Source organism: Anser anser, assembly GCF_964211835.1.
Source record: "Anser anser genome assembly, chromosome: 1".
NCBI classification, from domain to species: Eukaryota; Metazoa; Chordata; class Aves; order Anseriformes; family Anatidae; genus Anser; species Anser anser.
In genome coordinates this window covers 176,125,653-176,141,479 of record NC_139720.1, presented here as the reverse complement: position 1 = coordinate 176,141,479, position 15,827 = coordinate 176,125,653, and the positions used below count along the sequence as shown (strand labels likewise).

At 36.5% G+C, this 15,827-nt stretch overlaps 1 protein-coding gene and 1 long non-coding RNA gene across 3 annotated transcripts in view; both read left to right on the top strand.

Moving 5' to 3' along the window:
- TDRD3 (tudor domain containing 3) overlaps positions 1–15,827 on the top strand; it is a 110,884-nt gene that overhangs the window by 54,162 nt on the left and 40,895 nt on the right. For both annotated transcript variants that reach the window (XM_083823973.1, XM_083823972.1), the window contains exons 4-10: positions 1,183–1,343; positions 3,168–3,309; positions 8,979–9,050; positions 9,642–9,791; positions 10,498–10,638; positions 14,110–14,266; positions 14,644–14,769. In XM_083823973.1, coding sequence (XP_083680099.1) covers positions 1,270–1,343; positions 3,168–3,309; positions 8,979–9,050; positions 9,642–9,791; positions 10,498–10,638; positions 14,110–14,266; positions 14,644–14,769 — 862 coding nt within the window. In that variant the 5' untranslated portion in view covers positions 1,183–1,269. The remainder of the gene's footprint in view (positions 1–1,182; positions 1,344–3,167; positions 3,310–8,978; positions 9,051–9,641; positions 9,792–10,497; positions 10,639–14,109; positions 14,267–14,643; positions 14,770–15,827) is intronic.
- Positions 3,316–7,752, top strand: LOC310894183. Its single transcript, XR_014579651.1, has 2 exons — positions 3,316–6,132; positions 6,294–7,752. It is a non-coding gene; the product is annotated as an uncharacterized lncRNA (long non-coding RNA).

Genomic DNA, 15,827 nt, shown 5'->3' with positions numbered 1-15,827 from the left:
TAAGAGTACCATTCTTCTATTCTTCTTTTGCACCTGTTTCTTTGAAGTAACATGTAATTTTCGTCATTAAAGAAGCAGACGCTGTTGTCTAAGCTCGACAAATGTGCAGCTGTGCTTTATTGTAATGCATGCTTGATACAGTGTATCAGAAAACCTGAATCTATTTGCATATATATTCATAGTTAGCCTAGCTCTAATTTCTTTGCGCTCCAGAATTGTAAGGGGTCTATCAAACAGTTATTTAAAAACAAAAACACGTGCCCAGAACTAAAATTTACTTAACGTTTATGAGAGAAATTGCAATCATAATAAAGTTACTGTTCAGCTGAGTACCAGATCTTGTGGTCAACTAGGAGTGCTTCTCACATAACTAATGCTTCTTCATTTGTACTTAGAAAACATTGTATATAGTTAAAAAAAAAAAAAAAAAAAAAACCACAAAAAAACAGTTTTAATTTGTAATAAGGTAGGCTTAATGCGTTGAAGCAATTTGAGTGTGGCGGCGTGTCATTCACTACTATAGAAATAATCTTTCTGTACAAAAATTCTAGAAGAGAAAAATATTCATTGTTATCTCTTTGTGGCTTCTTTTTTGAAATCAGTTGATTGAGGGGGACTTGTTTTCCTATTATACATTAAATTATCCAGTTGTGCTTCTGTTGAAATCAAGGAGAAAGAAAGCTCCATTCATATGAGAAACAGGATTGGTCATTTAACTGTTACTGTCAGAAATAAGACTCGGACAGAAATAACTGAAAATACTGCTGTTTATACTATCTTCTTCAAACATTCAGTTATTGAAAGAAATTATACAAAATCTTCAAGTTTAAGTAGATTCCAGATGAACATAACCTCTGCAGTTTTTACAGAAATCCTCCACCACAAATACAGTATTCGAAGTCTTTGTTTTTTCTTTCGTACCCTCACTCCAAATCTTTCACTTCTTTTTCATAGTTTATATTTTAGAGATGTATGAAACATCGTTACAGCTGAAATTTTTCTCTGAAAAAGCCATTTTTGTCATGTTTTAGAACATACTGTATGTGAGTGACAGAAATTGAACGTAACTACCTAATTACATTACACTTTGCTTTGCCTGGGGGCATCTGTTAGTGTATCTAGATATTAGTGTGCTTGCTTCAAGGTGTTAACGTTTTTGTCTTTTCTGTTCTGCATATATAGCTGGAAGGGCCATGTGTTCTGCAAATACAGAAAATACGCAACGTTGCTGCACCAAAGGATAATGAAGAGTCTCAGGCTGCTCCCAGAATGTTACGTTTACAGATGACTGATGGACACACAAGCTGCATAGCTATAGAATACAGTAGTATGTCAAAAATAAGGTGGGCAACTTTGCTCTTTGGTTTATTCTCGCTTCTTTCTCAGATTTTGTAAATATGGGAGAACTTTAAAGTAGCATGCAGAAGTGTATATGAATGTAATTTACAATGCTCTTTATGCCGAAGAGGATTTTTGCAGCCATCTGTTGAATCAGGCTTAACAAGGCAAGCAGGCTTTTGAGTGTGTGCAAACCTGAGCCAAATCTTTTTTTTTTTTTTTCCAGATTTTTGTGTCTGACTTGATAATGAGAATGTCACAGCCCTGACACACCTAACCTCATGCAATTAGTGCTGCTCTACCACGGACGAGGCTATAACTTGTACTGAATTAGTAATTTTTTCTTAAGTTAAAAATGAAGGACAAAAGAGCTAATTACTGCTGAACAGGGGGATTTCTTGTCTGTTTAGTCATTAAGATATTGAAAATAATCTCCAGTGTGTAGTCTCTGGAGTAACGGCATGCTTTGCTCTTCATTCCAGATGACTTTCTATTTAAAAAGCATCTTCGTTGTCTATCTCTGCTAGACATAGACCTTTTGTACTTCATTTTTAAATGTTGTCTTTGATTGTTAAGCTGCTCATTCTGAGTAGGAGACAGATTGCAGTTTAGAGTGAAGATGATCTAAAAGTAGAGCTCTTGATGATATTTTAATTTTAGCTTGAGCCCTCACAACTTGGAATATCATATTCCAATGTGAATATAAAAAGAGCAGAAAAGGAAGGCAAACAGAGTCCTGCGTTAGATTCCAGAGCACACAATACACACAAGACCAACAATCAGTAAAAGACATAATTTGAAAGTTCAGATAAAGTCTCCAGTGTCAGAACTCACTACTTTCTGTAGTAGTGACATAAGTTCTTGTTTTCTTGTCTGTTTTTTCTGATCTTATTTTCTTTGCTTCTATCAGAACAATACAGAAAATCGATTAATAGTGCTAAGGGTTAAGTTAGTAGCGCTAAAATTGTCTGACTTCTCTGTGAATGTTCCTTACCATGTGGTATGGTTCTGTGACTGCAATGATAGCTGTAGCATATTTTAAAGAGGTTATTATTTCCTATTTGAAAGGTTGTAACACTCTGTCCTCTTTTGTTTCTTACTGTAAAAATAATTGTTTCCAGATTGTGCCGCTTGTCAAATCTTTCAGTTATGAGTTGGAGATGCATGATTCCTTTATGCATCTGCTGTTTTTTTTATAGGGTAGATTCAAATGAGAAGAAGATAGGTACCTTCTTGTGGGAGCTGACCACAGAGAGCATCCATCTGCTTTTAAATCACAGAGTAATGAGAGAAGAAGCACCACAAGGTGCATGGTTTTTATATTCTGGAACAGTCCTGGCTGTTAGCAATGTATAGAAGGCATCTTTCTCAACTGTTCCTTGTTTTCTCCTAAGTTAAATGTCTAAAACAAACGAGATGATTAACCATCTGGAAATCCTCTGTTTATTAACTATAAATGAGTCTTAGGATGAGGAACTTATTCTTAGACAACTGACTTTGAGACATCTTCTGTTAGTCTAGACAAATCACATCCTTAGCTTGGTACTGTTAAATTGGATTTTAACCAAACAGACAATTTGCAAACATTCATCTCTGTTAGAATCTAATTTGCAATATGGCATCTTTGTGTAATGAATGGGAAGTGTTCCAAAAAAGCTATTGAAAACTACTGTGCCTATTGAAGGAGTTATTGCAAAGGTTTTTGATGCTAATTGTTTATTATGAAATATGTCAATGTTGAAAGTATAATAGGAATAGTTTTGTGTGTTCTTTTTGGTGGCAAAATATTAATAAACATGTGAAATACTTGGTTTTGTTTCTGCTTGTAGCTTGAACACTCCACCTGGAACAAAAATTAAGCTTTCAGGAATTGTTGAAGTGAGAAATGGATTCTTGCTGTTGGATGACAGTAATACTGCAGTTCTCGGAGGTGAAGTGGAGCATCTTATAGAAAAGTGGGAATTGCAAAGGGTGAGGTAACACCACTGGAAATGCTTGTTTTACTGGATGCAAATTATGCTTTATGTCATTAAATGTAATGTGTCAGCTGTGAACTTTTCCACAAGAAACTTTTAGAACTTTACTGTCCAAGTATTTTTAAGGATGAAGCCAAATATGTGTAAATAGATCAATATATTGTTGCAAATGAAATTAAAAGTTATTTTTGCATGGCAACTGATTGCTTTTTTAGTCTGCAGGGGCAGAAAACTTTTGTTAACCATATTGAATGTATTTCAGTGCAGTAATCATTGAATCATTTAAGTTGGAAAAGACCGCAAAGATCATCTAGTCCAACCTTTAACCTAGCACTGCCAAGTCTACCACTAAACCATGTCCCTAAGCATCACATCTACAGGTCTTCTAGCTAACTCCAGGGATGGTGACTCAACCACTTCCCTGAGCAGCCTGTTACAATGCCTCACAGCCCTTTCAGTGAATAAAATTTTCCTAGTATCTAACCTAAACCTCCCCTGGCGCAACTTGAAGCCATTTCCCCTCATATCATCTCTTCTTGCTTGTGAGAAGAGACCAACCCCCAACCCACTACAACCTCCTTTGAGGTAGTTGTAGGGATTGATGAGGTCTCCCCTGAGTCTCCTTTTCTCCAAGCTAAACAACCCCAGCTCCCTCAGCTGCTCCTCATAACACTTGTTCTGTAGACCGTTCACCAGCTTTGCTGCCCTTTTCTTGACACACTCCTGCACCTCAGTGTCCTCCCTGTAGTGAGGGGCACAAATCTGAACACATTATTTGAGATGCAGCCTCACCAGAGCTGAGTACAAAGGGACAATCTCTTCCCTACTCTTGCTTGCCACACTGATACAAGCCAGGATTCTGTTGGCCTTCTTGGCCACCTGAGCACACTCCTGGCTCATACTCAGCTGGCTTTCTTTACTATGAGATTGGTGAGGCACTGGAACAGGTTGCCCATAGAAACTGTGGATGCCCCATCCTTGGAAGTGTTTGAGGCCAGGTTGGCTGGGGCCCTGGGCAACCTGATCTAGTGGGAGGTGTCCCTGCCCATGGCAGAGGGGCTGGAATTAGATGACCTATAAGGTCCCTTCCAACCCAGACCACTCTCTGGCTGTCGACCAATACCCCCAGGTCCCTTTCTGCTGGGCAGCTTTCCAGGCACTCTTCCCTCAGCCAGTAGCATTGCATGGGGTGGTTGTGCCCCAGGTGCAGGACCTGGCACTTGGCCTTGTTGAACCTCATGCAGTTGGCCTCAGCCCATTGTTCCAGTCTATCCAGATCCCTCTGTAGAGTCCTCCTACCCTTGAGCAGATCAACACTCCCTCCCAACTTGGCGTTGTCTGCTAGACTATGTTTGGTTACTTCCCTAATAGTTGGTCACTTCCCAGTATGACACCAAAGCAGTGGCTTTGGTACCAAAATGTTAAAGAATGATGCCTTATACAATCTGTAGATTGTAATTGTAAATTTTTGAGGCAAAAAAATTCCATAGTTTTACAGAAAGTATTGAAGTTAGTAACCTATACTGAAGATTTCAGCAGTGCTTTAGGTTAAAACTGTGATTACATGAATTTAAAAGTCCTTCAGCAAAGCGCAAATACTTGTAAGTTCCTTTACTTTGTTTTAGCATGGTCGCTGTCTTGATGGAACTAATGTTGCTGCAGGAAAATTACTTGGACTTCCTCACAAATAAGTGGAAGTGCCTAGGACAAGAAGTTGTGACCGTGCTACAAATAGCCCCAAAATCTTAATGAATCTATTACTACTACGAAGAGACACGCACCTATATTATGTCCATGTGTATGAAACAAAGAGTAGCTTCTTACAAAGATTGTTTCTCTGCAAAGTACTTTTATTGTTGCTGATGCTAAGTTTGGCACACTTTTTTGTTATGGGTAGCCTTCTTTGATGTTGGTTTGCATTTTATAGATACGAGCAAACTGGGCCAAAATTAATTTGAGCATGAGTTACAGAACCAGCAAGAATGGAGAGTGTGCTTGGCATTCTTTTTGTGCTTTTATCATTGACAATATTTAAAAAGGAAAAAAAAATATCATGGATTTAAATGAAACTGCCTGCTTGATTAAAAAAGGGTTCTGGGACTAGAAACAGAACCATCTCATTATCATTTTTGTTCATATTTACTATAAACCTTGTAAGTTTTCTTTCCAGATAAAAGCATTGAATTACAAGGTTGAAAAAAGGGACACAAACAGATGTTACATGTTCTTAAGAATATCAACTAATTGGAAAGAGAATGCTCTACAGAATCAGCTAGCTTTATTAGTGATACTTTGAACAATCTGTTTTCATGTTTGTTTTACTAGTGAGTTTTGGAAAGTCAGTTCTTTTGTTTATTCTACCCGTGTTTCAACAAAGAAACATTGTTCTGTAAATACTAATTAGTTCTTGAAATCAATGTCAAGAAATAACTACAGAACAATTTCTGCTTACAATAAAGCAAACCATTTTATAACTGTAGTGCTGATAAGGGCAACTTTCAGCACTTGTTAGCCGCTTAGGTTGGCTTTACGTGATATGTTTAAAAGAGTTTGTTTTCACTGATTTTCTTTTAGATATGTTACAGGAATTTAATTATTGCCTATTGCTATCCCCTGAGTTCTCTGGTTCCATTTTGCAGTTTGAATAGAAGAGAACAGGTCAGTTGGAAGGGCCCTACAAAGATCCAGTCCATCCGCCTGACCACTTCAGGACTAACCAGAAGTTAAAGCATGTTAGTGAGGGCATTTTCACTCTGACAGGTGTGGGACATCAAGCACCTCTCTAGGAAGCCTGTTCCGGTGTTTGACCACCCTCTTGGTAAAGAAATTTTTCCTAATGCCCAGTCTGAACCTTCCCTGGTGCAGCTCTGCGCCATGCCCCTGCATCCTGTCCTTGGTTACATGGGGGCAAAGCTCCATCTCCGCTTTCCCGGGAAGCTGCAGAGTTCGCTAGATTTTCAATTTCTTCTCCCTGAACAGCTCACAGCATGTGGTCAAGTTTGCAGCAAGAATGTGACCATGTCAGCCGCAAAGCTATGGGTGACGAGAAATCAGTTTGGACAGGTGAACCATGGCCACTGCTAATCATAGTTCTAGCTCTATATCTGGGCTGACAACTAGATAGATAGGGCTGAAACAAGTCTATAGAAGCCAGATGCTACTTTGGTAGCACTTTCCCCATGAACTTGATGTTTCCTGTTCAGAAAGCTTTACAGAAAAGAATGGTTGACAGTAAGCAAGACTGTCAGCTCTCAAAGATATTTGAGCAAGGACGTTGCCACTCCTTGTCTAATCGTGCCAGTCAGGATTAAATGAAATACTGCACAGTGTTTGCATAAAAAGACAGAAAACTTATATTTGTGCGACTATTTCAAATTCCTTGTTTTCAAATCAATTTCTGTCTCTCCACTATGATGTCTGAGGAGCGTTAATTGGGCTTCTTGTGTAGAAGATGAAATAAATAATTTTATTTATACTTGCTTTAAAAATTAGTGCTATTAAGTCAAATAATTTTACAAAGCTTTGGGATTAAAATTATTTGTCCAGTATTAAATTATTGCCCTGATACCTGCCTGTCAGCTTATAGTTGCATTACCATTTTGTTCCATTCAGGATGATGCTTGAAATTGCTTTGGGGAGGAATCAGACTTTAGTAATAACAGACTTGCATTACAAATACTGTGTATACAGAATGAATGCAGTGTCATCACACAACAAATGCAGTTCAAGTGGAATAAGTGTTGTATTCTTTGTAGCAATAAAATTTGTTGTAAGGTAATTATTGCCTTTAAATTCCTTTCATTTTTTAAAGTGTCACCGTTTAAGTGGCAGTAAATAAAGAAGGAAGGAGTAAATGAAAAGGTTACCTTGTAATCTTTTTTCTTGATTATTTAGAAATACAAGACAATGCTCCACAGATTTCTTTAAATGAGAATTCCAAATAATCATTCCTTCATAGTGTTTTCAATGTTCTGGGGGTAATTAGGTTGTTCAAACCCCATTTGAAGGGCCAACTGATAGTGTTTTTTCTCCTTTGGTATTGTTCTAGCACCAGTGGCTTCAGGGATTAACAGAATAACGTCTGTTTCTATGGAGCCAGACTGTAGTGGCTCATGTTGTAAGGACAGCATGCATGATGCTAACCTCAGATGATGTCTGTAATGTAAGATGTCTATTGGATTTAGTCACCCTAAAGTCATTTTACAGTCAGTAGGGAAGAACAGGCAGGTTTTAAGGCGTCATGTATCTGAGGGGTGACATAATTCCTTAGCAGTCCTTGTTTGCCTTTGGCTCTAAAAAGAACCTGATGTCACTGACTCAGATACAGACATTTATGTTGTAGATGCTGTGAAAAGCTGGGTGAAATGAATCCTGCATGAAGTGCCATGTTTTACGCCCAGTCACATGGGAACAAGCTTGGCTGTAGAGGCGTTTTTTACCCTTCACCTAGAATACCTCCCTGAGGAACCAGCTTGCCCATGAAATAAATGGCTGTTGTACTGGGTGACTTCAGTTAGCAGCAACAGCAATGTATGTGTGTGCTCCAGTGATCAGCCCTTGCTTAGCTCATAATTTGAAGAAGGCACTTTTAAGTGAACTGGTGCTAAAGCAGCAAAAAATTATGATTTTTGCACTTTCAAGTGCTTTGTTTTGAATAATTTATTGAATATTTTATCAACTTTTTTTGCTGTAGGGCGTGAAGAAAAGTTTGTTTGTTTACTTATTTTACTTTTACCCTTGGATACGTTTAATGATCATAGATGACTTCAAAAATGTTCTTTGCATATGGAATAAAAGTGGGTAACTTCAAAAGAGTGGGCCGAAAGCCTTAGCTTAGTAAAACCTTAGCCAAATTAATATCTTAGGTATTTTTTGAAATTCCCTGATAATATATGATAGTATAATGGCTAAAAGCATATATGCATTTATACTGCAGTTTCGTGATGGAGTTAAATCAATTTTACATCAGGATAATAAATGCGTATAAGTAATTCTAATAAATACGTATAAGTAACTCCTACATATAGAGTTAAGTTTAAAATATGTATTATACTGATGTATGCAATCATGCATGACTGTCACAGTGTTTTAACACACACACACAAAACAGTAAAAACAAACAGGGCAATAAGAAATGAAGATAAATGCATTATGCAAAATATATTTTAAAATCCTTTTTAACATCATTAAGGGCCTATCTTCCCTTTATCCAGTTCTGACCCAAATATATCTGTTTAGTATGAAATAACTGACGCACACCATAGTGTCAGTTCCACCGAATTTCATTCTTGTGCAGGTTGTTGCTGTTGTCAGGGTTTGTAAAGAAAGAGAAACAGCGCATTGACTATGAGCAGATATTTTAAAGCAGGTCTTACAAATCCATTTCATTTTTGTTGTTGACTAACTATTTATATTATTTGAGAATGCTTGTTTTTTTTTTTTTTTTCAGGTCTAGATTAGCAATTGCTGACTAGCTGTTTAGAGCATTTGAATGCCATAAATATTAATGATGATTATGCGTACTGTTATGTTATTTTTTTGTTGGATCTGGAGAACTGCTAATCAATTTAACATGTGTACTCTACTTTTCTTAAGGCCATATGAAGTGTCCAACTTGGCACAGTGTTCTGTTTCCATGACTGATGCAACAATTTTCTTTTACAGAGTTTAGCAAAACACAATAGGAGTAATATTGGAACGGAAGGTGGCCCTCCCCCTTTTGTGCCTTTTGGGCAGGTATAGTATATTTCTTTGTCATTCAGCTGTAACCTACAAGTTACAGCCATGATAGCTCATAAAACATTTCATAAAAAATCTGTATTATGATATCTAGGGAGAGGTAGTTCCATTTAAATATAGGCTGTCAAAACACATTTAGATCATGATGATCTGGATACAAAAAAAGACTTTGTTTAAAGAGGAGGTGCTGGGTAGGGGGGCGTAGGTTTTGATCTTGTCATTTCATTATGCCAATTTATATTTAATATTTTTCTCTCAATTTCAAACTTAAAATTCTGTTGTGTGGGACCTCTGATTTTTCGTACAATGTCTTGAAGGCACCAACATATACTCTTAAATGACAAAGGTATTTACGAGAATCATATTAGCTACATCATGAAATAAGCTGGAAGTGTACAAGTGATTCTTTTTGGCATCTCTGGTGGACCAGAGTTGCTTGCAGCAAAGGTAGCTATAGCTAGCACTGAGTGTACGTGTTTGTGTTTGTATTCTTTAAAGCTGTGCTAGCATTACTTTGTTGTTTGTTTTCTTTTTCTGCAAATGAAAGTAGACAGACAAGTTAATTAAATCTTTATTTTGTGTTACCAGAAATGTGTGTCTCATGTACAAGTCGACAGTAGAGAGCTTGATCGGAGAAAGACTCTGCAAATGACAAATACTGTAAAACCTGCTGCTGACAACGATGAATTTGAAAAGCAGAGAACAGCTGCCATTGCAGAAGTAGCAAAGAGCAAGGAGGTTAGAATGCATGTGTTGCAGCATTTTACTTCCTGTAATTGATCTTTTCTTGTTAGTTTAACTCTCTTAACTGACAAATACTTTCTGATGTTTGCCTTCTTAAAATTCTGTTAATGTATTTTCTTGAAAATATGAATCAAAAATGGAGAGTCCTTTTGGACTGAGTATATTTTTATTTGAATAAAGCTAATAAATGCATCATAATGTTTTATTGTAGCTATAATTTTGATTTGATAGCCCTATTAAAATGATTTTTGCTATTCAGCTAACAAGATCAAAGTGGGAAGTAGAGGTTACTAATATTCATTTACTTTTTTCATTTCTGAAAACCCCAAGATTCTTTCTGTTCAGCCTGGTAAAACAGCTAGGAAGTTTTCGTTCTAATGTGTCTGGTTTTTATGCCCCCTGTTGGTTTTCCATTTTAGGAAATGGAAATTATGATTTGCTTGGTAACTCATAAAAACTAGAATTATATATACATGTTTTACAGCCTCATTTGGTCAAAAGAGAAAAAACGTTGAAGTCCTACTTAATAAATTCATCATTTTTTGTGTGTCTAAGTGCTTTATTTGTTGATGCAAAGCATAATCATAAAAAAAAAAATACAGCTGCTTCGAATTTATTGCAGTTCTTGTACTAGCTAAATATTAAGGCTTATTTTCATAAGTTCAGTTTACTGAAATGTTATTTTTATGCTTATCTAAAGACCAAGACATTTGGAGGAGGTGGTGGTAGTAGCAGAAGTAATCTCAGTGTGAATGCTGGAGGGAATCGAAACAGGGAGCTGTTCCAGAAAGAGAAGATAACAAAACCTGAGGGAAAGAATGAAGGAGTCTACAGAGAACTGGTAAGGTGTAAGATTTAATAGTAACTTTAAATATGCATACGATTAAAAAACAAAACTAACAAAAATAAAAGACCCTTTTTTAAGGGGTTTTCATTTAAATTTATTTTGAAGTTTTTTTAGAACAGTTAGCATGCTTTTGTACCTTACTGAGATGGGCATGAGGTTCAATGCGGTTTTTGTAAAATTTTAATGTCCTAGTATCCAGTAAAAATTAAAACCTCACAAAAGAAGAGTAGTACTATGTGTGGTATAGATCATTGCAGTCTAGTTTTATTTTCTTCTTGAAATAAGCTCAACAGTTTTTCATGTCAACATTTATTAATTTGTTTTAGGCAGGAAGACTTTCATCCTTTGATTTCAACATGTCAAATGATATTTTAATGCAGATTTTCTTCTGAATTAATTTAATATTTATTTTAAGAATCCATTCATTTGACATTGAGAAAACTACATGGTACTTGTGATATTTAAAATACCAACTAGAAATACTTTTCTAGTGACAATATGCCATGCTGACGTAGTCACAAATGATGTTATATTTTGAGTAAAGTGGGTTACCATTGGAGAACCTGAACTGTTCCTCCTAATTTAAAATATCACATTCCAGTGTATTTCATAACTTTATGCTAAATGTGAAGAGTTCTTTTGATTCGCATTGAATTAATTGGGTATAAGATTGGCAGTCATGGAAGTTTATTCTGCTCACTTCAGCAATCTGAAAGTTTGATGGGAGAAGTCTTTGTTATAAAAAACTCAGGATAGAGATTTGTAAGCACACAGTAACAATGAATGATTCTGATTTGAGTGATGAAAGCAGACTGACTGAAAGATGTTTCTCAAGATAATAATCCAGTAAACTAGTATTATAATATTGACAATAAATTTCAGCTATTTGTTGTTAAATGTTTTCCACTTTACTCACTTTTACCAAAGATCTAACAGCCAAAAGACAATTAGGAACATTAACTATCTGTTATAATTTTGATTGTGTCATAGGTGCCATCTCCTTGCAACAAGGAGAGCTTCTAGCAGCGCTACTTTCAGCACTGTGCTCAGAAATATATAGGCATATATAGAATTGTAGAAACATGGACCTTGAGGCTTCATTTAGTCATCCCTCTACCTAATATATACCTTGTCATTCTTGACAATTGTGTCTACCTAAAAAAAAAAAAAAATATTTAAAAACAAACACCACCCTGTGGTGGTTTTCCTCAGCTGGTCAGCTGAGCTCCACCATAACCACGCTCTCACTCCCCCTCCTCAAAGGAAAAGGGGTAGAAAATAGGATGGAAAGGGCTCAAGGGTTGGGATAAGGACAGGGGGATAACTCAGCAATTATCGTCACAGGCAAAACAGACACAGCATAGGGGAGATTAATGTTGTTACCTATTGCTAACAGGCTAGAGCAGTGGGAAACCCATGGGCTGCAGGGGGACAGCCTGCTCCACCAGGGGCCTCTCCACAGGCCGCAGGGGAACTTCTGCTGCGTGCCTGGAGCACCTCCTGCCCTCCTGCTGCACTGACCTTGGGGTCTGCAGGACTGCTTCTCTCTACATTTTCTCAGTCTTCTCTCTGAGCTGCTGTTGCGCAACCATTTTCACCCTTTCTTAAATATGTTCTCACAGAGGTGCAACCAGTGTGGCTAATAGGCTTAGCTCCAGCGAGCAGCAAGTCCCAGCTTTTGGAGCCGGCTGAAGCTGGCTCTTGTCTAACATGGGACAGCTTCTGGATTCTGTGGCCTCCCATTACCAAAACCGTGCAGTTTAAACCCAATACACCATCCCAGTTAAATTGGGCAATACTTATGTTTAAAATACTGTTTTCTGTTTTTGTTTGTTTGTTTGTTTGTTTCTGTGAACTGCAAGAAATTTGCCTTACTTTGAACTGTAATATGGCTGTACTTCCAACTTATGGAAACTTAATATTGTCATTTAACATATCTTGATGCTGTTTAGAAGAAGCAGATATGAACCCGCTAAGTCTAGTTAGAAAACCACCTTCAGTTATAAACGAGGTTAGAGCTTAAAACAGTCGATAATGGATCTGTTTTATCTCTTTAGAATCGTGATACGAAATCGGTTTGATTGTTGTCTTTATATAAACTGTTGACTTGTGTGTTATCTAGAAAGAATAAAGGTTTCTATTCCATCTGTGTTACCTTATGAGAAACCTGAAGTACTGTATCTTTATTTACAAAGCAAGAACCAAAGAAGTAGTTTCTGCTTTTTCTTTCTAAACAGTAAATTGTGCAGGTCAATCCTCCTCCTCTCTTAATAGTACTACAAACAGGGTATGTTCTATAATTTTCTTTGCCTTTTCAGTTTTGTATAAGAGAACCTGCAGGATCTGTACTGTGTAAATGGAGTTGAAGGGAAAGTTTTTGACATCCAAGGATAGTTCAGATATAACCTCCTTTCACAAAAGCTCTTTGTATTTGAGAAGTCTTTCCTTTGGGTTTCAAGCTGTAACCTATTCAAGAGGTTTTTTTTTTTTATCCACAGCTGATAGTACAGGTACTGTATTCGCAGGTCCTCGTTTCTTGCTGGTCTTTGATGAATATAGCTGTCGTGTACAGAATTTCCACTACTGAAAGGAGGTGATACAGAGTAAGCTAGAAGTTCTCTCCTTGTTCAAAGCAACTACTTAACTGCAAGAGGGAGAAGAGTGAAGCAGGCTTGTTGATGCAGTAGCACCAGTAATTATCTCTCTTGGACCCTTGTTCCCATGCAGAGAAGTCTTGCAGAATGACCCAGATGAGGAAGCATTATACTCTATTATTAAAAATAAGATGTTATTTAGGCAACTGAAAGTTAAATTCAAGTGGGATGATGATTCTGTGTAGACATTGATACTGTGTTTTAGTCCACTGGACTTTAAAGACCTTTTTAATTGCTATTCATTCAGTTATTCAATCTGCGGACATTTGATCAAAGAATATTGTTAAATTTGGGTATTAAGAAGGGTACATGAAAGCATTGGAGGATGAAGGGTACATAGCCAAGCATATAAGGATTTTACCCAAGCTCTGCAAAGTCATGTCTTGCTCATTTACAGTAATTTTTGGATAGTAAAATGTAGTTTTGAAAGTTATTTGAGTTGTTATCTCCTGGCTCACTGAAGTCTAGTTTTTATACTAGTATTGCTTTGAGAGATTCCTTTTACATTGAGTGAAGAACGTAAAATTTGTACAGTGAAGAAAGAAGTACAAAAGAGGAATTTCTGCTTGACACCACCTAATAGTACAACCACAAAGTCAGTGAATTAAACACAAATCATTGAAAAAAATCTCTACTAGCTGGTTGTTTAGAACTAGGAGAGCTTGTCTGTGAATATAATATGTAAATCTGAAAAGTTTATCAATGAAATATGAAAAAGTGTTTCCATTAATGTAAGATTAAAGTCAAATCTAGTGTTTTTGTGTAGAGTCTCTGTTGTAATTTGTGATAATTTATGTGTGTATCTTTCCAGGTGGATGAAAAGGCTCTAAAACACATAACAGAGATGGGTTTCAGCAAAGAAGCAGCAAGACAGGCACTTATGGATAACAGTAACAATCTAGAGGCAGCATTAAATTTTCTTCTGAACAGTAGCAAACAGAAACCCCTTCAGGGACCACCACCTAGAGGTATAACTTGAAAATAAATGCTTCAAAACAAAGCGTTCATGAGCAAAAGAATTTGTTTACAGTGCATTACTAATGTAGTTATATAAGGTATATTTACATATTTGTTTTCCTGCAAGTTAGAATGCATTGCAAACCTGAGAGAAAATACTTAAAAAAGAGTTATGTATTATGTCCTTTTCAGAATCTTTGAATTTGAAATCACAGATTTAAATATCCTTACATGGAAAATATCTGCATCTATTTTGTCAGTGATAGTTTTTGTTTTTAAGATAGGGAATACAGACATTTTATAATTTAAGTATAATAATTTTAAAAAGTGTAGATACATTTTTTTCCTCCTCCCTCACCCCCCAAGTAACTTGTTTTAACCCTTACAGGTAAAGGAAAGGGCCGAGGCCGAATAAGACCTGAAGATGAAGAAGAGCTAGGAAATGCCAGACCGTCTGCGCCAAGCACATTGTTTGATTTCTTAGAATCCAAAATGGGTACTCTAACAGTAGAGGGTAAGTTATTGAAATTGATGCATCTGGAACTAATATTGGGCAGAGTTGGTGGCATTCTTTTTTCTAACTTGGTCATTTAGAAGGTGGCTCCTAGAAATTCTGCTACAGTCAGTAGTAAAAACCAGAGTGCTAGAGAGCTTTTCCTCTCCTTTGAAAAAAGGTCAAATAAATTCCGCTGTGGTAGTTCGTATTTCTCTCTTGGCTGTCAAAAGCCAAGAGTAAAACAAGTAATCATCTAAGCTGTTTGTTTCAGGCTTAGATGTTTAGAAGTTAGTAATTTTGAAATTAGGTGGGATGAATCCCATTTATCAAATCGAATTTGATGAAGGCACTTGCAACTTTAATGGGCTTTTCTTTGTGTTCAAACTTAAAAGGAAAAACTGGTAACACCAATCTTCCTTCCTGAGCTTATAAACAACACATTCTGTGTGGCACTCAGTTTAGAGTTCAGTAATAGTAGTAAGTTCAATTGTTTTTGTATTCCCTCTGTCTGACAATCAAAGAAAACAAAACTCCACCTTTTTGCTATTAAACTATTAAGCAGCCATTTTCGCATGGTTTTCATGTTTAATAACTGTGGGGACTGAAGAAAAGGAAGGAATATAGGAAGAAGGAAGCCAAATTATCTCTAAGATTTAGTGCAGAAGACCTGGGCTTTTACTTTAATGTCTTTTTTCTTCTTAAGAAGCCATACACGAATGTAGTCTATGAATCAGGACATCTGTTTATGTCTAAATTGTTCTATACTTTGGAAGCTTTAACAGACAGATGCATTAAAAGAAAAAAAGCTGAATTTTCATACCTCTTGAGGTCTCTAGAGGCTGCTGTAATATTAAAGTACAACTCACAGTAAGCTGAGTAATAAAAGGAGATAATTTGTTATTTTGTGTATGACTTTGGAGATGTTTCAGTAGGCAGTGTGAAATGAAAATGTCTGCTTCCATTATTTAACATGAAGTTTTGTGATGGAGTTGTAATTTTTTTCTCCCTATCAAATAACTCTTTCCTAAAGGTTGAAATAAATGTTGTATTATTTTGTATGAACCGTAGTTTTCTAA